General features: G+C 42.4%; 3 protein-coding genes across 11 annotated transcripts in view; all 3 read left to right on the forward strand.

The window, feature by feature from the left end:
• Positions 1 to 5,360, forward strand: part of LOC133163019 (protein unc-13 homolog B-like) — a 34,845-nt gene extending 29,485 nt beyond the window's left edge. For 2 of the 3 annotated variants that reach the window (XM_061292523.1, XM_061292524.1), the window contains exons 31-39: positions 1,965 to 2,053; positions 2,134 to 2,280; positions 2,363 to 2,486; positions 2,556 to 2,609; positions 2,678 to 2,755; positions 2,838 to 2,985; positions 3,338 to 3,430; positions 3,516 to 3,675; positions 3,743 to 5,360. In XM_061292523.1, coding sequence (XP_061148507.1) covers positions 1,965 to 2,053; positions 2,134 to 2,280; positions 2,363 to 2,486; positions 2,556 to 2,609; positions 2,678 to 2,755; positions 2,838 to 2,985; positions 3,338 to 3,430; positions 3,516 to 3,675; positions 3,743 to 4,028 — 1,179 coding nt within the window. In that variant the 3' untranslated portion in view covers positions 4,029 to 5,360. Of the gene's footprint in view, positions 1 to 840; positions 868 to 941; positions 993 to 1,964; positions 2,054 to 2,133; positions 2,281 to 2,362; positions 2,487 to 2,555; positions 2,610 to 2,677; positions 2,756 to 2,837; positions 2,986 to 3,337; positions 3,431 to 3,515; positions 3,676 to 3,742 lie in introns of all 3 variants that reach the window. The other variant, XM_061292522.1, reaches the window with a different exon arrangement.
• A 1,157-nt stretch (positions 5,361 to 6,517) lies between these two features.
• On the forward strand, positions 6,518 to 12,311 carry LOC133163021 (phospholipid-transporting ATPase ID-like). 2 transcript variants are annotated; one of them, XM_061292531.1, is made up of 26 exons: positions 6,518 to 6,576; positions 6,646 to 6,759; positions 6,839 to 6,937; positions 7,006 to 7,067; positions 7,140 to 7,212; positions 7,296 to 7,366; positions 7,440 to 7,522; positions 7,611 to 7,769; positions 7,868 to 7,956; positions 8,035 to 8,228; positions 8,300 to 8,508; positions 8,591 to 8,634; positions 8,698 to 8,863; positions 8,934 to 9,122; positions 9,213 to 9,328; positions 9,389 to 9,553; positions 9,679 to 9,790; positions 9,866 to 9,971; positions 10,061 to 10,211; positions 10,280 to 10,463; positions 10,526 to 10,749; positions 10,821 to 10,904; positions 10,971 to 11,216; positions 11,274 to 11,412; positions 11,508 to 11,638; positions 11,713 to 11,934. In XM_061292531.1, exons 5-26 carry the CDS (start codon positions 7,159 to 7,161, stop codon positions 11,932 to 11,934), a joined length of 3,138 nt encoding a protein of 1,045 aa, XP_061148515.1. In that variant the 5' UTR covers positions 6,518 to 6,576; positions 6,646 to 6,759; positions 6,839 to 6,937; positions 7,006 to 7,067; positions 7,140 to 7,158. The 2 variants fall into 2 exon arrangements, with proteins under 2 accessions (XP_061148515.1, XP_061148514.1); XM_061292530.1 differs by lacking the exons at positions 6,518 to 6,576; positions 6,646 to 6,759 and adding an exon at positions 12,170 to 12,311 and having other exon boundaries at positions 6,864 to 6,937; positions 11,713 to 11,945.
• Positions 12,292 to 21,331, forward strand: LOC133163020 (phospholipid-transporting ATPase ID-like). Of its 6 annotated transcripts, XM_061292526.1 has the most exons (29): positions 12,292 to 12,431; positions 13,032 to 13,114; positions 13,247 to 13,305; positions 13,377 to 13,490; positions 13,559 to 13,657; positions 13,750 to 13,811; positions 13,930 to 14,002; positions 14,067 to 14,137; positions 14,218 to 14,300; positions 14,364 to 14,522; positions 14,583 to 14,671; positions 14,764 to 14,957; positions 15,020 to 15,228; positions 15,303 to 15,346; positions 15,403 to 15,568; positions 15,633 to 15,821; positions 15,952 to 16,067; positions 16,138 to 16,302; positions 16,411 to 16,522; positions 16,637 to 16,742; positions 16,835 to 16,985; positions 17,054 to 17,237; positions 17,296 to 17,519; positions 17,594 to 17,677; positions 17,744 to 17,989; positions 18,063 to 18,201; positions 18,289 to 18,419; positions 18,644 to 18,895; positions 19,521 to 21,331. In XM_061292526.1, the coding sequence occupies exons 2-28, from the start codon at positions 13,060 to 13,062 to the stop codon at positions 18,893 to 18,895; spliced, it is 3,576 nt and encodes a 1,191-aa protein (XP_061148510.1). In that variant the 5' UTR covers positions 12,292 to 12,431; positions 13,032 to 13,059; the 3' UTR covers positions 19,521 to 21,331. The 6 variants fall into 6 exon arrangements, 4 of the variants coding, with proteins under 4 accessions (XP_061148510.1, XP_061148509.1, XP_061148512.1 ...); XM_061292525.1 differs by lacking the exon at positions 19,521 to 21,331 and having other exon boundaries at positions 18,644 to 19,376; XM_061292528.1 differs by lacking the exon at positions 19,521 to 21,331 and having other exon boundaries at positions 15,406 to 15,568; positions 18,644 to 19,376.
• Positions 21,332 to 21,333: the final 2 nt, after the last annotated feature.

Consider the following 21,333-nt stretch of genomic DNA (forward strand, 5'->3'; position numbering starts at 1 on the left):
ACAATGACTTTTCTAGGTGGTGCTCAAAATAAAATGTCCTCCTGCTCTATCATAACTAAGCAGTTCCCAAATGCGACGCGTGTAGGGAATAAAATTAGTTTTGACCCCCAGCAAATGTTGTGGAGCTTCTTCTGTTAGGCATTCTAATTTAAATTTCAACCTGTGTGTTCAATGTACATTTAAAGCGAAATGAGGTGACGGAAGAGGAAGAAGAAGAAGAGGTAGGTTTTCTGCACGAAAAAGTAGGCCGATTTAACGGCGCAAAGGTTCTGGTGCGTACTTTTGTTAGTGGTGGTTAGATTTAAAACTAGATGCATTAGGCATGGTGGCTTATTTGTAGTAAGTGGTAGTGATGGGGAAATGAAGCTTCATATTTGCTTCATGTTAGAGTGGTGCTCACTCTAACTTATTTTGCAAAAACCACACGGAGACAAGTTAGTCGTTTTGGGCACCTGCAGGTGGAGAGTTCACTCGTCGCTGTTGTCACAGCGATGGTCGAATGAAGTCTAACTCTCCCTTCCCACAAGAGCATCTTTATTAAGAGGAAAAGGGTGGGGGTGACAGTAGACTGAATAAACAAGTTAAAGCTCTTGACCTCTAGGTAAACAGAGCAGGGGATGTTTTACGACATTATTTAGGATGGGACAGAGTTAGGTGGTTTATTACCGGTTACATACCAACGTAAGCATAAAACTAATCTACCTAAGTTATTTATTACCGGTTATATACATTCCAACATAATCATAGATCAAGATAGTTTGGAAAACCCTGACACTTCATGAACCAGTTGTATTTTTTTTTTTAAATAAAGGGATTTATGTTTTTTTTTTTCTTCCCTAGTTCAACAATAGAATACCAGCATGTCAGGCAAGTGCCAACATGTCTGCATTGATTATTTTCCCTATTGGCAATGAGACTTAACATTCTCTTTTCACTGTTAGTTTGAGGAGAGTGAGGAGGAGGAAGAGGAAGGTGACAAAATTCAGGTTGAGGTTTGTTGCAGTCTTAAGTACAGCCCCAAATCATTCGTGTGAATTGTTTCCATCCTAATTCTGCTCCCAGTGACATCATTAATTCATTGACAGCTGTGGAATTTTTTCAGGCTGTGTAATAACATTGGATTATCATTTCTGGTGACAATAGACATCAATTTTTTTCCAAGACCTTTCCCCAAATCAATTCACTCATGACTTCTTGAACAGCTTTTGCTGACTGTTTTTACCTTTTCTCAATCTCTGCCTCCACCCTAAATATATTCCGCAATAGACTGATGGGGAGAAGGTGGGTGTCACGATTATATATGAACTTCCAGCGTATATTTGAATATGATTATTGTTTAGTTACTAAAATATTGTCTAACATTCACATTAAGCGGGATACTCCAGTCGAGAAGGTAAGAAGCATGACAAATGATTGGTAACTGCCGTTCCTCCCCTGAAGCCTTCCCTCAGTGCCACCTAGCAAAAAATGTTTTAATAGCCCTTTAATGTCCCTGTGCATTTCTTACCAGGTCATGATTTTTTAAATAATGTGGCCCACAACATCACATTTATTTAGATGATGCCTCTATACTGTCAGTTGGGTTATCTACAGTAGAGATACTTTCCTTTTCCCTTTTCTTTCCAATTGAGTGGAAGTATTGAGTGATGGAGAAACGAAGCGTCAAATTTGCTTTGTGGACCAGTTGTTCTATTTTTGGACTCCAGAAGTGGCAATTCTCTGTGCTTGCAGAGAGTGCTATCTAGAGGAGTGAAAAAATACAACTGATTCACGAAGCGTGTTTGAAGCTTCATTTTCCAATCACTGGAATAATAAAGGCAATCTCAGTTTATTGCTGCATTGCCAATGCTGTATTACAAAAACATGTTACATTCCAGCTTGTGAACTATTTCCAATATCTGAAAGCCATTTTACTTTCATATTTTTTGATGAGACTTTTTTTTCTGTGTGTATCCTTTCTGCAGATGGACACCGAGGCAAGTGATCTGCTCAACAACCTGCAGGTGAAGCTGAACAGCGTGCTAGATGAGCTCAGCAGTACATTTGGGAACAGGTAGCAAATCTTTGGCAAGATTTGAAAGCGCCACGCTTGATCAGACGTTCGCTCACGCCGACTTCCTTGTGAAACGGCAGTTTCCAGAGCCGCATCAACGACTGCATGCGTCAGATGGCGTCTCTGCTGTACCAGATAAAAGGGCCACTCAACGCAAACACCAAAAGCCAGGTGGAGGCCGACTCTGATAACATGCTACGGCCTCTTATGGATTTCCTGGATGGGAGGTAAGTGGTCACGCTTGCCCCGATGTGCCGTAACGGACGGAAACATTCAAATGCGTTTTCTTCCACGCCCGTAATTGCGCAGGTTGATGCTGTTTGCGACCATTTGTGAGAAGACCGTTTTGAAGCGTGTGCTCAAGGAGCTGTGGAGGATTGTGATGGTCAACCTGGAGAAAACGATTGTTCTGCCTCAGGGCACTGACACCTTTGTAAGTTGATTTTGTCTTTCTTATCGTGCGTTTTTGGAGTTACAGTTTCCAAGATCGTTTATTTTTCAGGGTGCGCAGATACTCTCGGCCGCAAAGGAGCTCGGTCAACTTTCCAAACTCAAAGTAAGAATATAGTGACTCGATGTGAGGTTTTTTTTTTTTTAGTTAGTCTAAGTCAGCTTTTCGTGTAGGATCATATGGCGGGCGAGGCAAAGAGTCTATCTCCACGGCAGTGTGCCGTTATGGATGTTGCACTGGACACCATTAAGGTCAGATGACGTAACCAGTCTACACTTTAGATAAAGCCCGAACATCTGCTTATGAGAAAAAAAAAAAACTTGTTTTTCTCAGCAATATTTCCATGCGGGAGGAAATGGTCTGAAGAAGGCCTTCCTGGAGAAGAGTGCTGAGCTGTCGTCACTCCGCCACACCTTGTCCCTCTACACTCAAACCACTGACACACTCATCAAGACCTTTGTGACCAGTCAACAGGCACAAGGTAAGCAATTAGAAAAAAAAAATCCCCGGATTTTGTCTAAAAAAAATTCTACCCCACGCTTGACAAGCTGTTTTCTTTTTATTTCCTGTGCAACGTATGTGCTAGTGCACAATGGAAAGGGTATTAGGTTAACTCCCAATGAAAGAATACAGCCCAGCAGGGGTAGGTTTCATCATCATAGAGCATCTGACCTCCCCCATCCCCCCCATTGCTCTGTGTTTGTTGTGCCCCCAAAGTGTGTCGACCACAAACACAACCTTAATAAAAAACAGCATCCACATCCACATCTCATCCCGACTTTGTAATTTCAAAGCAGCTAAAGTGGGCTAAGTGTGTGTTTGTGTTCAAATAGGATCAGGCGTGTCCAACCCTATTGGCGAGGTGTCCGTCCAGGTTGAGCTCCACACTCATCCCAAAAGCGGAGAACGCAAGGTTTCCGCCAAAGGTCGCACATTACTCACACAATGGCGTTGTCATGAAAAAAAATTAAAAAGTCAGTAATTAATGCTCACTTGTTCTGTTTCTTCCAGTTGTGGCAGCCACTGATTTGAAATGGCAGACCACTGGAATGTTCCGACCCTTTGTGGAGCTCACCATGATCGGACCTCACCTCAGTGACAAGAAACGTAAATTCCAGACCAAATCCAAGAACAACAGCTGGTCTCCGAAATTCAACGAGACATTCCACTTGTGAGTAAAGAAAAGTTCTTCTGGTAGCTGTTCATAAAAATTCACCTTTTGGATTTCTTTCTCACAGCGTTCTGGGAAACCAGGATGGTTTCGAATGCTACGAGCTGCAAGTGTGCGTCAAGGATTACTGCTTCGGTCGAGCCGACCGGGTGGTGGGCTTGTCTGTGATCCAGCTGAGGGACATCATGGAGAAGGGCAACTGCGCCTGCTGGTGCCCACTTGCTTCATGCATCCACATGGACGACACGGGCCTCACCGCCATGCGGATCTTGTCGCAGCGCACCAATGACGATGTGGCGAAGGAATTCGTGAGGCTTAAATCGGAAACGAGATCGGCCGAAGAGGGCAGATGAGGAATTCCCCCTCGGTAGACATTTCTTAATTGACTATTTGGTGGCACCTGACCAAGGTCCCTCACATACTTTGTGTCCCTCAAATTTTACTTGGCTCTTAACCCGCCTTTTTTTTGTTTGTTTGTTTAAACCTCCGACAATGCAAATGTCAATAAGTTTGATGCCTTACACTCCCAAATCCAAACAGTGAAAGTGTCAAATGAAGTCAGCTCAAGGTGCAGACCTGCGCTTTCCGAGTCGTGTAAAGACGACAATCAATTTCATCTCACGCAGTGTCAAAGGCGATCGAATTTTGGAAGCAGACCTCATCCAGTCGTCTTTTAACACTTGAATATGTGCCTCCTAATGGCTTCTTTTAATGCCACAATGTGAAAGACCCCCCCCCCCCCTTCCTTCGGGACACACTTATTAATCAAAGTGTATAAAATCAAAACTCCCAACTCCTCAAGCACAGTCACGGTAGGAAAGACAATTTATTTATTTATTTATTTTTTAAACTATTATTTATTTTTTGTGCCCATGGTGTACAATTTTTCCTGCTGCAGTGTTGTTACTCAGCAGCACGACGTCTGAGTTGATTTTTAAAGTGTTTACTTACCGATGGTTTACATGTTAGAAGGGGGATAAATAAGTTAGAGCAAATGTCGATGCTTCCCGTACAGCAAATGTCTTTCACTTTCACAGTCCATCGTTTTCAGAAATTAAAAACCATTGGATAGCTTCCAGCTTTCCAAAAATGTGAAGAAGAATCTGTCACCCAACCTGATTTGTTTGTTTCTGCTCGTGCTTTTTTTTATTTTTCACTTGCCTTACTGCGATTGAACATTTTTGTTTTATTGTCTTATTTTTGCCTACCTACTGTGAGGTTTTCTACTTTCCCTTCCTGTATTCCAATAAGTGATCTCCTTTTTTTCTACTTTTATCATTTCTACAAATGCTAAATGTTGATCTTTCTCTGTCCCTTAATGGTATTATGTATGTATGTGTTTGTGTGTATGCGTAATGTGACCGTAAGATACGTTTTGAATTCGATGCTGACATGAATTCACGTGCCATCAAAGTGTTTTATAACTGATGGACAAATAACGAGTAATGACGGTTGTATTTATTTATGTTTTTTCAATATGAACACCTCAGCGGTGGAGCGATCCTGTTTTTAACACAAAATATCCTGGAGAAAGAAACGAGATTAAATATTTTCTGTAATATACTATCCTTGTGCCATTTTTTAATTTTGCATTTTTCTCCACTAGGTGAATTGATTTGTTGCTATGTATATGTTGTCATTCAAACATTCCTATTCATTTTCTATAAAGTGTACGTCCATCAAAACGTCTACCTGATTTTTCTGACAGCCCTTCATGAGATTTGTTTTTAATTTGAATCGTTTTTCAATACCTCTGAAAGATAAATTGATATTTTAATGATATTGATAAGTTTAATTGCAAGCATTGCTTGTAATTACCATCGCAACAAATGTTTTACTGCCCATGCTGTGTCAGCATCGAGGTCCAAAGATTGCTTCATTATTTACTCACACTCTTAGCGGGGAGTCTCACTGGAATCACAGCTCTTCACTTTTGATGCAAAAACGCTTGAGCGCTGGCTCCACTCTCATCACCTCCTCCATCTTGTGGGTCTTTCATCCAGCTGGGAGAACCTCCTGGTTCTCAACTCTGGACCAGGCTGAAAGTCCAAAGTGAGTCCATGCAATGACTTGCTTTTGTTGGTTTCATTTTGTTGTTGTCAAATAATTCATTCTTTTTTTTTTCTCCATGTGTCACTATGCAAGTACTGATTTATTTTTGATGTGATATGATTTTTCTCTTTGAAAATCAAGGAGAAAAAAAAAAACAAATCAAAAATTAGGCTTGACCACTTTTTATACTTGTGGTTTAATTTATAAATCTATTTTTTAATATTTAGAAAACAATCCAAACTCATTGATGGTTGCAATTAGTAATGAAAATAAAATCCGCTTAACAGTCCCTTATTTTTTGTGCATTCGCCTGTCCGATTTAAGTGCTCGCTGAACTTGCAGATATTGTATCTTAACATTTTTATTACTCAAATCTCCAGGAGCAACTTTCCAGCGTCCCGCATGTGAGACAACGTGCTTTGTAGAGAGTTTGTTTGAAAAGTGACTGCCATCCTGCAATCATATCACCCGCCACCTTTATCTTTCTTGTTATAAATCTTTAACTTTGGTACAAAGGCTTGAGCAGGGAGTAGCCCGACATTAGTCAGGCATCCAACTAAGTCTATATTTGTAAAGATTAACAATCAGAATTGTTCCTCCACGTTTTGGGATAGAAAAACAGAGATAAGATGGGATCACTGGTGTCCTACTTCGGTGAGGTGTGTGGGCAGCGGAAATCACGAGGTGAGTTTTATTTATTTATTTTTAGTTTTATTTATTTTATTTTTTTTTTACATGTATTGTGTTTTCTTTTATGTTTCCCCCCACCCCCCCCCCCTCTTCTCAACAGAGGTGGAGAGAAACTTGCGAGCCAACGACAGAGCCTTCAACCTTTCTTACCGCTATGCCGTGAGTCCACAACATGGAAAGAAGTGACAATGGAATTGTTTTACATTTCTCACGACTTTATTTTTCCAGAACAATGCCATCAAGACATCGAAATACAACATCTTCACCTTTCTGCCGCTGAACCTTTTCGAGCAGTTCAGGAGGCTCGCCAACTGCTTCTTCCTCTTCCTTTTTACACTTCAGGTGGGCTTTTTGAAATGTCAGTTGCCCCTCTAATGCTGCAATACAGTTCCTGATATGGGCTTGATATATGTTTTGACAGCTCATTCCTCAAATCTCCTCGCTGGCCTGGTTCACCACAGCTGCTCTTCTCATTTTGGTGCTCTCGATAACGGCGGTGAAAGATGCCTCAGATGACATTGTGAGCAGATTACAAAACACCGTGACCTTTTTAGCAATCTAACATCTTCACTCCTGTTTTATGAACAGAATCGACACAAAAGCGACAATCAAGTGAATAACCGTGAAGTGAGCGTCCTTCTTGATGGAACGTGAGTCTGTTGGCTCTTTTCAAAATGACCTGTCAATCTGAGTTGTTAAAGTGTCTGCTTTTATTTTCACAGACTTAGAACCGAAAAATGGATGAATGTCCAGGTTGGAGATATCGTCAAACTAGAAAATAACCAGTTTGTCACGGTAAGTGCCACCCAAAATAAAAACTCTTGGGAGTTCTTTAAAAATGTTGTTCTGCTACTTTTTTTTACGTGTTTGCTTTCTAGGCAGACCTCCTTTTGCTCTCCAGCAGCGAGCCTCTCAATGTGGTTTATGTTAAAACAGCTGAATTGGACGGGTAAGTTATGGATGGATTATGAATATTTAATAATTTGATAATTCCCTTCGAACGTCTTCACGGTCTTTGCCAGTGAAACCAATTTGAAGGTAAAACAGGCGTTGACTTTCACTGGCGAAATGGGCGACGACGTTCAAAGACTGGCCGGCTTCAATGGTGACAACTTCAACGAGCAATTGAATTCAGCTTTTCCAGGTATTTTCAAATGAACACAAAATTAACGAAGCCCGTATTTTTTTTACAGGGGAAATCAAATGTGAGCCTCCAAATAATCGTCTGGAGATTTTTAAAGGGACGCTGACAGTCGATGGACAAATGTATTCTTTGGATAATGACAGAATGCTTCTTCGTGGATGCATGTTAAAAAACACAGAGTGGTGCTTTGGACTGGTCGTCTTTGGAGGTCAACTATCATGTCTTTTTTTTTATTCAGTCATTTTTAATCAATTGTTTCGGTTCGATTCCAAATTGTATCGCGTTCAACTTTAAATAATTTTCCAGGTCCAGACACCAAGTTGATGCAGAACAGCGGAAAGACGACGTTCAAAAGGACCAGCGTTGATCACCTCATGAACCTTTTGGTGCTTTGTGTGAGTTTTTGAATCACGTAAAAGCATAACCAGCAGGCAGGTTTTGCTTCATAATGTCTTTTTTCCTTCACCGAGCAGATTTTTGTTTTCCTGCTGTCCATGTGCTCCGTCCTGGCCGTCGGTCATTCAGTCTGGGAGACGACGGATGGATCGGTTTTCACCGCGTTCCTCCCTTCAGAACCCGGCGTTGATTCTCCGCTCTCATCATTCCTCTGCTTCTGGTCTTACATGATCCTTCTGAACACTGTGGTGCCCATGTCTCTCTTTGTCAGGTACGCACTGACAGCATCATTAACACATTTTCCGTTTTTGTCACGCTTCCATTGTTTTTATTTCCCACCAGCGTGGAGATCATCCGTCTGGTGAATAGTTTCTATATTGACTGGGATAGGAAGATGTATTACCCCAAGAGTGACACTCCTGCTCAGGTGAGGACCACCACTCTGAACGAGGAGTTGGGTCAGATCAAATATATCTTCAGCGACAAGACTGGCACCTTGACGCAGAACATCATGACATTTAATAAGTGTTCCATCAACGGCAAACGTTATGGTGAGTGGATGATTCAACGCCACGCAACGCAAACAGTAAATGAATCACATTTTAGTTTGGTGTTCTTCTTCTTCTGTTTTAGGGGAGCTCTTGGACCTAACAGGACAGAGGATTGAAATAACAGAGGTGAGATGTGGTAAGAGTTACAACAAACATCTCAGTTTGCCAGACACGTCTTTCTTCTTGTAGAAGACACCAAGGGTGGATTTTTCGTGGAACCAGCAAGCCGATCCAAAGTTCATTTTTCACGACCACAGTTTGGCAGATAACGTCAGGGAGGGCGACTGGGAGGTTCAAGCGTTCTTCCGTTTATTGGCTCTGTGCCACACTGTGATGCCCGAGGGAAAAAAAGATGGTCAGCAAAAATTTCAGAACTGCTTTTGGGATATAAAACATGTTTGATGATCTGTCCCGTTTCCTCCAAGGAGAGCTTTACTACCAGGCTCAGTCCCCTGATGAAGGTGCTCTGGTCACCGCCGCGAGAAATTTCGGCTTTGTGTTCCGTTCACGTACACCGGAGACCATCACGGTTGTAGAGATGGGCGAACGAGTAGTCTATGAACTTTTGGCTGTTTTGGACTTCAATAATATACGCAAGAGGATGTCAGTCATAGGTGAGACCATTGTTGGAATGTTCTCGGCTCAAGTCGATGTTCTGTTAATTGAAGACTAACTTGTCTTGATATGCTCCTTCTGATTTCCAGTGCGGAATCCTGAAGGCAAGCTGACTCTGTACTGCAAAGGAGCAGACACCATCATCTACGAGAGGCTCCACACCTCCTGCAACGAACTCATGGGCGTCACCACCAGACACCTCAATGTAAGTTTTCATTTCCTCCAAAAGGAAGAGTCTGTTGTAATCCCTGTTCCTAATTAATAGGAATATGCAGGCGATGGTCTCCGCACTTTGGTTCTGGCTTACAAGGATTTGGATGAGCGCTACGTGAATGATTGGCTGCAGCGCCACCATGAGGCCAGCACCACCATTGAAGAAAGAGATGAGAAACTTCATGAGTTGTATGAAGAGATTGAGAAAGACTTGTTGGTTGGTTCGACCGTTAACTACTTTGCTAGAAACCTTGACTTTTATCTGACACAAGATGGTGGAGGTAGCTGAGGTCAAATCGGTTCATCAAACTTGGAAGAAAATTTACTTTTCTTTTGATTAAGCTTCTGGGTGCAACAGCTGTAGAGGATAAGTTGCAGGATGGTGTCCCTCAGACAATAGAGCAGCTGGCCAAAGCTGATATCAAAATCTGGGTGTTGACCGGAGATAAACAAGGTTAATCCGTCCTGTAGGATTAATTTTTTTGCGTGTGTTCAGTTTAAGAAATTCTGAAAATCTTATTCCCACCAGAAACGGCAGAGAATATCGGCTATTCTTGCAACATGCTGCGAGAGGACATGAAGGATGTGTTCATCGTATCCGCAAATACAGCAGACGGAGTCAAAGAGGAGCTTCGGTATGTTCACGATCTCACGTTGGCATATTTAATCAAGTACGGTCATCATGAATCAAACGAGTAAGAATCATCTCCATCTCTATGTTTAGGAATGCGAGAAGGAAAATGTGTCCAACAGCAGCGGAGGAACCAAATGTGACCAAAGCTCGTGCGGGCCTCTTCTGGCTTGAGAAGACAGAAACTCTGCATGATGACCGAGTGAACGGAGAATACGCTCTTGTTATAAATGGACACAGTCTGGTAAGAGGGCTTTCGTCGCCCCTCATATTTGCCCGTCTTCTACATTGTCCTCCATTTGCATTCCTCAGGCCTTTGCCTTGGAGAAAGATTTGGCGTTGGAACTATTGAGGACCGCATGCATGTGCCAAACGGTGATCTGCTGTCGGGTCACTCCACTACAAAAAGCTCAAGTTGTCCAACTGGTGAAGAAATACAAACAGGCGGTCACTCTGGCCATCGGGGACGGAGCCAATGATGTCAGCATGATCAAGGGTAAACTCACGTACCGATAATACGAGAAAAGCTCCGTGTTCAAACTGATTCTGGTCTTGCAGCTGCACATATCGGTGTCGGGATCAGTGGTCAAGAAGGCATGCAGGCGGTTCTGTCCAGCGACTTCTCCTTTGCTCAGTTCCGTTATCTACAGCGCCTCCTACTGGTGCACGGGCGCTGGTCATACCTACGCATGTGCAAGTTTCTGCAGTATTTCTTTTATAAAAACTTCACCTTCACCTTTGTGCATGTCTGGTACGCCTTTTTCAGCGGTTTCTCGGCACAGGTGAGGACCAAGAAGGAATTCTTAAGAAAAACCTTTGACACCTAACTCTTGTTGTCTCTTCTAATCCCTAGACTGTCTACGACCAGTGGTTTGTCAGCATGTACAATGTATTCTACACAGTCCTCCCTGTTGTCGGAATGAGTCTGTTTGACCAGGTACGCAACGTTAGCATCATACTATTCCTGTCAACAATACTTTATCGGCTTTCCTGGTTTCTGCAGGATGTGAATGATGGCTGGAGTTTGCAGTATCCTCAGCTCTACTTACCGGGACCTCTGAATAGTTACTTCAATAAGAAATCCATGGTGTGGTGTCTGATTCACAGTTGCTACAGCTCACTTGTTGTCTTCTTCATCCCGTGGGCGGCCTTGCACGACACTGTGGCGGACGACGGAAAAGATATTGCTGATTATCAGTCCTTTGCTTTAGTGGCGCAGACGTGTCTTCTCGTTGTCGTTAACATCCAGGTGAGGATGAAGTACATATATACTCGGAAGACCTCTGATACTTTGTCAACATTTTAGCTGTGTCTCGACACACATTACTGGACCGCTGTGAATCAGTCGTTCATGTGGGGCAGCTTGATTGTGTACTTGGCCACCACCTTCGCTATGCACAGCAACGACATGTTCTCCATATTCACCTCTGTATTCCCCTTCATCGGTGAGTCACGCGGAGTTGGCGTTACACCGCCGCCATTTTGTTTTATTTGTGCTTTTATGTAGGACGTTTATACGTCCGTTTTTTTTGGACTGCAGGAACAGCAAGGAACTCTTTGAGGCAACCTAATGTGTGGCTGACAATATTCTTGACATGTCTCTTATGCGGTCTTCCCGTGCTGGCTTTTCGATTTATTATCATTCAGCTTCGGCCCACCATCAATGACAAAGTATGGCAGTCGTATATTTTACCGCTTGATGAATAATTGAAACAAATCTTGAGGTGTGACTTTTTTTTGTGCAGGTGAGATATAAAGCGCGGAAGGAGGGGCTTCCAGGTCCTGTTCCTTGCCGTTCATCAGTCAGGCGAGTTGGCGCTCGGCGTTCGAGCTACGCCTTCTCTCATACGAAGGGTTATGGCGATCTGGTGACATCGCAAAGATTCAAGAATGGTTTGGGCAAACAAACAGAGCAGCCACAATTCTACCGGCCCATCACGAGGGAGTCAGAACTTCAACCACAGTAGCACAAGTTGATGTTTGTACAGTATTCTTTTTTTCTCTTGTAAAATTCTAGTCAACGTTGTGTATTTTTGTTTTCCAAATAAATTTTCTGGGATGAAAAAGTAGTTTTTCCAAATGTCACTTTCAGGCATGCGCACTCACCCCGGGGTGTGTTTCATACCTGCTTAGTCAAGTCAAAGCTACATTGTTTGCTCTGATTGGCCGTTCATCACGACCGTTGTTTTACTGCCCATCCAGGTCCAAAGATCACTTTATTGTTTACCCAAGCGGTTAGCAGTGAAGCTCGCCCGGGAATCTCTGTTCTTCCTTTTTGAATCCAAAACAACGACTGGTGGCTCCTCGCGAGGCACCTGCTCCATCCTGCGATAATTGTTCAGTACTTTGTACCAGGCTGAAGTCTGAAAGTCCAAAGTGAAGGCGTTCTTTGTTAGGGAACATTTTTCTTTCTTTCAGCCATGTTTCCATGAATGTGGAAGACCTTAAAGGATTATTGTTGGAGGTATGTCTTCTTGTTTAATCTCTTTGTTAAAGCATAGTTGTAAAAAATTACAGTACATGCAAAAAATGTCTCGACGTTTTATTTGAGCCACATTATTTCTCCTAGCTGAATCAAATCAAGAGTTCCGTCTTGAGTAAACTGCATATTAGAGTTAAAACTGATTCATTGACTAAAAATATTATTTTTCTTGAAACCATTTCCATTCTCCCCCTTTTAGCGGATTATAAATACAAGTAAACTAAATGACCATGGTTGGGTCATATCACCGTTTATAATCTTTGTGGTTATAAACTATCCGACCATATAGATTTTACTTTGGTGCAAAGTGTTGAGTGGGGAGTGGCTGCATTTATTTGGTTCTGAAAAACTCCAGTTTTCCCCCCATAAATTAAGACGCCACAGCTTTTATACCTGGCCCACATTTGCCCTTCTATTGGAAGACAAGAAAGTACACAGTTATCATCCCCGACTATCGTTATCTCAAGATTGCTGATAGGATTCTTGTATTTAACAAAGAGTGGAAAGTTGCAAATCAAATAGCTCTCTGCTTCCTCCATGATTTCGTACAGGTGTAATAAAACTTTTTTTTTTTTTTTCTAGCTGTACATTATGAAGAAACAGAAATAAAATGGGATCAGTGGAATCCTACTTTGGACGGCTGTGTGGGCAACAGCAAAACAAAGGTACGTCTGATTTTTTTCATATTTATTTATGTATTTATTTATTCTTTATTATTTCATATTTATTTTTTCATTTTATATATTATATTTATTTTTTTATTTTTTTAATATTTCTATTTTTTTCTTTACCAACAGAGGAGGAGAGACTTTTGCGAGCCAATGACAGACCTTTCAACTTGTCCTACAACTATGCCGTAAGTACACAAGATTGAAGAAATAACACAGCAGCAATGGAACCCTCATTTGTCACTTCTTCCATCTTCAGAATAACGCCATCAAGACATCCAAATACAACATCTTTACCTTCCTTCCGCTTAACCTTTTTGAGCAGTTCAGGAGGCTCGCCAACAGCTATTTCCTCTTCCTCTTTGTACTTCAGGTAAGCCAGATAATGTGATAGCAGCCACATCTTAAGATACACAAATTTGTGTGTACGTGTGCTTCCAGCTCATCCCACAAATCGCCTCGCTCTCGTGGTTCACCACAGCCGTGCCGCTTATTTTGGTGCTTTCCATAACAGCCGTCAAAGATGCCACAGATGATATTGTGAGAGGACATTTTTGATACAAAGTCACTTTTATAAGCCGCAACTATGTCTAATTGTAAGAATGACATATTTCTTAATTGAAATGAAACAGAACAGGCACAAGAGTGACAACCAAGTGAACAACCGCAAAGTGAACGTCCTCATCGATGGGGAGTGAGTCACTTTTTTTTCTTGGGATACATATATATTTTTTTTTATTGTCCTCTAATTCCAAACTGTATTTTTAAACTAAAATCACACAAAAATTAAATTTATATTTTCATTCTGGCAGACTTCAAAGTGAAAAATGGATGAATGTTCAGGTTGGAGATGTCATTAAACTGGAAAATAACCAGTTTGTTACAGTAAGTGCCACGATAACATTTCATACATCTCTTTGTGGATTTTTTTAATTTTTCTTCTCCCCAGGCAGACCTCCTCCTGCTTTCGAGCAGTGAGCCTCTAAATCTAGTCTATGTGGAAACTGCAGAACTCGACGGGTGAGTCCATAATATATATTTGATCGATAAGTATTGCCGTCTGGTTCTCTCTTAATTCTTCTTTTCGTGGTCTTCCCCAGTGAAACCAATCTGAAGGTGAAACAGGCGTTGACTCTCACTGGAGAGATGGGAGACACCATCGAAGCACTGGCCAGCTTCAAAGGTGACACATTTAATGAGGTGTTATTTGAGAGTGACAAATCTCAAAGATGTTTCTCAATCTCAGGTGAAGTCAGATGCGAACCGCCAAACAACCGCCTGGACAAATTTAAAGGGACGCTAGCAGTAGATGGACAAACGTACTCTTTGGATAACGACAAAGTGCTTCTACGTGGATGCACTTTGAGAAACACAGAGTGGTGCTTCGGACTGGTTATTTTTGGAGGTAGACCATTGACGACTCATTTCAGGTGCAGTCCGATTCAACACGATTTTATTTTTCAAGGCCCGGACACAAAGCTGATGCAGAACAGCGGAAAGACGACGTTCAAACGCACCAGCGTTGATCACCTTATGAATGTTTTGGTGCTTTGTGTGAGTTATGAATTGAATTATAAAGTTTGTTTTTCAAAACTCTGAGATATAATTCAGGACCTTCATTCTTGAACTCCTTGAAATTCTTTCAGATCTTTGGCTTCCTGGCTACCATGTGCTCCGTTCTAACCATCGGCAACGCAATCTGGGAGATAAAGGAAGGCTCGGCGTTCACTATGTTCCTCCCACGGGAACCCGGGGTTGACGCTCATCTTTCATCGTTCCTCACCTTCTGGTCTTACGTCATCGTTCTCAACACGGTGGTGCCGATATCGCTCTATGTCAGGTATGAATTTGGGCGCCTGAAAATACAACGACACTTCCTGACAATTATTTTTGATACGACAGCGTGGAGATCATCCGTCTTGGGAATAGTTTTTACATCGACTGGGACAGGAAGATGTATTACCCCAAAAGCGACACTCCTGCTCAGGCCAGGACCACCACTCTGAACGAGGAGTTGGGTCAGATCAAATATATCTTCAGCGACAAGACTGGCACCTTGACGCAGAACATCATGGCTTTTAATAAGTGTTCCATCAATGGCAAAAACTATGGTGAGGAGCAAATAATTGAAGGTGTGCAAATATAAGAGAAAATAATATTTGGCTGTGCTGTTTTTATTTGTCAGGTGAGCTTTTAGATTTTGCGGGACAAAGGATGGAAATTACAGAGGTGAGTTATGATTGTGATTGGTTCGGCAATCATTTCTGACATCCTTCCCTCTCTAGAAGACACCAAGGGTCGACTTCTCGTGGAACCAGCTGGCCGATCCAAAATTCATTTTTCATGACCGCAGTTTGGCAGATACCATCAGGGAGGGCAATTTGGAAGCTCAGGCTTTTTTCCGTTTGTTAGCTCTGTGCCACACCGTCATGCCCGAAGAAAAGAAAGAGGGTGAGCTTCTTTGTAAGCAAAGTCGAAACGGGAACCATATTTTAAATATCTCTTTTACTTCCAGGAGAGCTTTACTACCAGGCTCAGTCACCTGATGAAGGCGCTCTGGTCACCGCCGCGAGAAATTTCGGCTTTGTGTTCCGTTCACGTACACCGGAGACCATCACGGTGGTGGAGATGGGCGAACGAGTCGTCTATGATCTTTTGGCTGTTTTAGATTTCAATAATGTACGCAAGAGGATGTCAGTCATAGGTGAGACCATTGTTGGAATGTTCTCGGCTCGAGTCTCAGCTCGATGGTTTTTCTCTGGTTCATCTGGCTCCTTCCCAAATGTTCTGTTAATTGAAGACTAAATTGTCTTTATCAATCTTCTGATTTCCAGTGCGGAATCCTGAAGGCAAGCTGACTCTGTACTGCAAAGGAGCAGACACCATCATCTACGAGAGGCTCCACACCTCCTGCAACAAACTCATGGGCATCACCACCGGACATCTCAACGTGAGTTTTTATTTTCTCCTCGGAAAAGTCGCACATGGATCTTCATTGATGTTTTTAACCCTTAATTTAGGAATACGCAGGCGACGGTCTCCGCACTTTGGTTCTGGCTTACAAGGATTTGGATGAGAGCTATTTGAAGGAGTGGATGCAGCGTCACCATGTGGCCAGCACTGCCATGGACGAAAGGGATGAGAAACTCGATGAGCTGTATGAAGAGATTGAGAAAGACTTGCTGGTGAGTACGCTGACTTCTTCTGTTGGTTTAGACTGTTTTGGTTGCATGAATGTTCCATTTAAAGTCAAGCTGAATTACCAAACGCCATACTGGCACGTTTTGATTTAGCTTCTGGGAGCAACGGCTGTAGAAGACAAATTGCAGGATGGTGTCCCTCAGACAATCGAGCAGCTGGCCAAAGCTGGTATCAAAATCTGGGTGTTGACCGGAGATAAACAAGGTTGGTGTCTTTTTATTATTATTCGGTTTTCGGCCTACTTTACGAGCAATCTCAGTGTTTTGCCAAAATTTATGTTGCACGTTTTGCTCAATTGAATGTTCACCAATCTCTCAGAGACGGCAGAGAACATCGGCTATTCCTGCAACATGCTGCGAGAGGAGATGAAGGACATTTTTGCTGTGTCAGCAAATACAGCAGAAGAAGTGAAAAAGGAGCTTGTGTACGTGAGTTCCAATATACGTTAAAAATATGTATATATAGGAAGTTTTCTTATCATGACTTGATGATGATTCCATGCTGTACTCTTTTTAGGTGTGCAAGGAGGAAAATGTGTCCAGAAGGAGCCGATGCACCGACTGTGACCAAAGCTCGTGCGGGCCTCTTCTGGCTTGAGAAGACAGAAACTGTGCATGATGACAAAGTGGATGGAGAATACGCCCTTGTTATAAATGGACACAGTCTGGTAAGAGGGTTTTCATCGCCCCTCATATTTCTTGGTCTTCTACCTTATCCTCCGTTTGCATTCCTCAGGCCTTTGCCTTGGAGAAAGATTTGGAGTTGGAACTATTGAGAACCGCATGCATGTGCCAAACGGTGATCTGCTGTCGGGTCACTCCACTGCAAAAAGCCCAAGTCGTCCAACTGGTGAAGAAATACAAACAGGCGGTCACTCTGGCCATCGGGGACGGAGCCAATGATGTCAGCATGATCAAGGGTAATTTCACGCACCGATAATGCAAGAAAAAGTTCCCGGTTCAATTCTGGTCTTGCAGCTGCACATATCGGCGTCGGGATCAGCGGTCAAGAAGGCATGCAGGCGGTTCTGTCCAGCGACTTCTCCTTTGCTCAGTTCCGTTATCTACAGCGCCTCCTGCTGGTGCACGGGCGCTGGTCATACCTGCGCATGTGCAAGTTTCTGCAGTATTTCTTTTATAAAAACTTCACCTTCACCTTTGTGCATTTCTGGTACGCCTTCTTCTGCGGTTTCTCGGCACAGGTGAGAAACATTCGAGAGCTCAAAGTTGATGACTGAGCATAAAGTTGTTTACCTTTTGGTATTATGATTCATAGACTGTGTATGATGAGTGGTTCATCACCTTGTACAACCTCGTGTACACGGCTCTCCCTGTCCTGGGCATGAGTCTTTTTGACCAGGTATGTAACAGGACACTTCATTAGGTACACCTGCATACTACATTTTTTCCTTTCTTTTTGCCACAGGATGTGAATGACCGATGGAGTTTCCAGTATCCACAGCTCTACTCCCCAGGGCCTCTGAACATTTACTTCAATAAGAAAGTTTTTGTCCGCTGCATGATCCACAGTTGCTATAGCTCCCTCATCCTCTTCTTCATCCCGTGGGCGGCTATGCATGACACGGTCCGAGACGATGGCAAAGACATTGCGGATTATCAGTCCTTCGCTTTACTGGCGCAGACGTGTTTGCTTGTTGTGGTCAGCATCCAGGTAAGAAGATCCACTTTTTAGTCAATCGTTTTTTTCTTTCAACCATAAATACTTTATTTTGATGTACTTCCAGCTGTGTCTCGACACGCATTACTGGACCGCCGTGAACCAGTTTTTCGTGTGGGGCAGCCTTGCAGCCTACTTTGCGACCACGTTCACCATGTACAGCAACGGAATGTTTCTAATTTTTACCTCCACGTTCCCCTTCATTGGTAAGTCACTGCAACTTGCTACACAAAAATAAAAGACAATTTGGTACTGAACTGACACTTTCCCGTGTTCTTTTGGGGGGGCTGCAGGTACAGCGAGGAATTCTCTGAACCAGCCGAATGTGTGGCTGCTTATACTCTTGACAACACTCCTGTGTAGTCTGCCAGTGGTTGCTTTCCGTTTCATTGTCATTCAGCTTCGTCCTACCGCCAATGACAAGGTATGAAAATCTTGATTAGTCAGAGTTTCATTTAGCACCTGGCTCGCAGAAATTGTTTTGCATGTCTCCTTCATGCTGATTTGCCTCTTTAATGAAATCAATGGCGCCATCTAGAGGAGTCAGAAAATACAACTGCTTCATGAAGCGAATTTGAAGCTTCGTTTCCCCATCATTAATTTGTCGTAATTTTCCCAAAAATTCATTGAATTCCTTTCTTTCTTCAGGTGAGACATAAGTTGCGTAAAGAAGCATTGCCAGCCCCTGCTCCTCGTCGTCCACCGGTCCGGCGAATCAGCACGAGGCGCTCGGGCTACGCGTTCTCTCATGCTAAAGGCTACGGCGACCTGGTGACATCTGGAAGATTCCTGCGTCCTCGAAAGAATCGGCCCGCCCTGTTCAGACAAACGGACTCTCCCCTGGCACAGAACCAGCCGCAACACTACCGGACCATCACAGAGGAGTCAGAGCAGCACTAGGTACAAACAAAATTAGGTTTTGATGTGGGGGATCATGTATATGAGAAAAATTGCTGCAGTTTATACAGTTCAGTACTGGTTTTAATTTTAAAAATGATGTCGCAAAAATGAGTGCAGTGATGCACTCTGTGATTGGCACATTCACTAATTTGGGATGAATTTGATTAATTTTACAGCATGGTTATTTTTTTATATTTATATTGAACTGTCATTGTGCCAGTTGTAATTTTAAATGCATTTTGTGTTTTCTATTATTTTCATTTTGTCAGCTTTGTTGTTTACATGATTAGTATTGACAAAATTATTTTACATATTCTGGAGTAATGATTCATTTATTCATTTTCACTTTGTCCACAAGAGACTTTTACAGTCAACTTGTTTCCCATTTGCAGTTCTACTAAAATACCACCAAGGGGCAGTGTTGTATTTTAAACTAATATTTACCTTCTCAGAGGCATTAAATTGGGCATCATTTCAAGGAGCATTGCATCTGTGGTCGTCACTTCACCTAAGCAGACTAATTTATATCTAAGCTATAAAAAAGACACACAGGTCTTATTTGTGTACAAGCCTCCACTGAGACAATTAAAAAATATATGAATGTTGATTCTTATTTGAATTACAGTGACATTCAAATTCCATGCATATTCCCAAAAGGCCACGCGGTGCTGTCAGATGGCTCACCATCCTTCAGTGAAGGTCACCGCATGATCCTGCTGCATGGTGGGCGCCGCCATGTGTTATAAATAGCCTCATGCTAACCACAAACATGACACTAACATATTCACCCCCCCCCCCAAACCATCTCATGCGGTCTTCTGAAATTATGTTTACCTACAAGTGAGGCTATAGGTAGCATTGAGCACTGACTCAGCAAGACATGCATGAGATGGCCGATTAACTGAATGGAATAAATCTATTCACCTTTTATATAAACTTTTCAAAGAGTTAAAGTTCAAGTTAAACACGCAGTCAGATTGGAAGCAGGACCGGAGTGGCCATCTGATGCGGTCCTATTTAATTCTATTCCTCAATTGGCTTAACCCAATTTGGCCCACAATTTAAATTGAACAGCCCATCGATCCATTTACATTACAGACGGCAAACTTTCCTTTAGATGCACCTGATTTTATAAATAAAACCCTTTTCGGTCGCTATAATGAATCAAAAGTTTTGTTCAATCCCACCTAGGACTAGTCCGCATCATGGCAGATTGGGACCACTGCCCTAGGGATTCTCTAAACTCCAAAGGGGTTTGCATTTGCACATCGCTAGAATAAGCTAAGCCTCTTCGTCCGTCATTTGGGTTAAGATCAAACCACGGCAGCGGTTTCATTCTCAGTATACTTGACAGACCAGTGTGACACAGAGAGACGAATGACTCGAGACTAAGCGGTGTCAGTTGTAAACCTCAGATCTAAATAAAGGATTACCCCCCCGACCTTATAAAGTGTGCAGTCTGTACTGACACATTAGCAGGCAAGGGAGTGCAATGCATGTCAGAAGACCCAAGATATCATGTGAAGATTTCTAAACCACACCGTTATCGGCAGGAATTATACCCGTCGCAAATCTCCACTTGGAAGTGATCCATCTGTCATGATTTTTTATCAGTTATTCCGGAATATAATTGTTTTTGCTTAATCATAATGAGGCTAATATCAGATTTTGGGATTCTACCTGGGAGATTGCTTCGTCATTTTGGCACAATGCATAAAAACGTCCTGAACTCGTGTTTTGGACTGATAAAAAAAAAAAAATCAGGGCAAAGTCCTGATGACCTCCTTTAAAGTGTGTCAGTCCAACGGGCCTTTCTTGGCTAAGAGAGGCAGGTTGTTGATCCCACCAAGGTTCAACGTCCAAAATCGAAGCGGCAGCTCATGCGCGTATGACTCACACTGAAGAAAAAAGGCCTTCTAAATGAAGAGGCACCTCAGGGATCCTATTTCAATACGCTTCCATTTAGAGTTAGAAGTTCAAACTAGCAATCTTGAAAAAAAAAGAAAAATGGAAAAACATTATGCAAGCTCACGGTATTTGATTGCTTTGTTGAATTGCAATTATTTTTTTATTCTCTGTAAACAAACAGTGCAGATTAATGATTTGCAGAGTTGGCCATTGTAAACAAACCTCCAGCACAATACGACTTTTTTTTTTGCCCTCTGAGTCATTCCAAATTAGCTATTTGGATGCATATTCAAGTTTTTTGTTCTCGCCTCAAGGGAAAATAAAATGAAATGTGTTTACTCATTAGAACTAGTAACAGTGGTCAGTTCCAGTTGGTGCACGTTGGACTCAATATGCAAGCTAAGTCTTGTCAGGAATGTTTGCAGTTTGAACTTAGATCGTTATGTGGCTCCTTTTTGTTTGCACCCCCCCAAATAAAAAACTTCACATGCAAACATGCTCATGTCAAAAATCACAAGTGGCAGACAACC

The sequence above is a fragment of the Syngnathus typhle genome, linkage group LG12 (assembly GCF_033458585.1).
Source record: "Syngnathus typhle isolate RoL2023-S1 ecotype Sweden linkage group LG12, RoL_Styp_1.0, whole genome shotgun sequence".
Lineage (NCBI taxonomy): Eukaryota > Metazoa > Chordata > Actinopteri > Syngnathiformes > Syngnathidae > Syngnathus > Syngnathus typhle.

What these genes read in the sequence shown, in the direction of transcription:
- LOC133163021 (XM_061292531.1), top strand. Translation starts at nt 7,159, where the DNA reads ATGAATGTCCAGGTTGGAGATATCGTCAAACTAGAAAATAACCAGTTT. An exon ending in AAAATAACCAGTTTGTCACG is followed by an intron (nt 7,213 to 7,295) that starts GTAAGTGCCACC and finishes TTTGCTTTCTAG; the next exon opens with GCAGACCTCCTTTTGCTCTC. An exon ending in GGAGTCAAAGAGGAGCTTCG is followed by an intron (nt 9,972 to 10,060) that starts GTATGTTCACGA and finishes CTCTATGTTTAG; the next exon opens with GAATGCGAGAAGGAAAATGT.
- LOC133163020 (XM_061292526.1), top strand. Translation starts at nt 13,060, where the DNA reads ATGGGATCAGTGGAATCCTACTTTGGACGGCTGTGTGGGCAACAGCAA. An exon ending in ACTTGTCCTACAACTATGCC is followed by an intron (nt 13,306 to 13,376) that starts GTAAGTACACAA and finishes TTCCATCTTCAG; the next exon opens with AATAACGCCATCAAGACATC. An exon ending in GCCCGAAGAAAAGAAAGAGG is followed by an intron (nt 15,569 to 15,632) that starts GTGAGCTTCTTT and finishes TTTTACTTCCAG; the next exon opens with GAGAGCTTTACTACCAGGCT.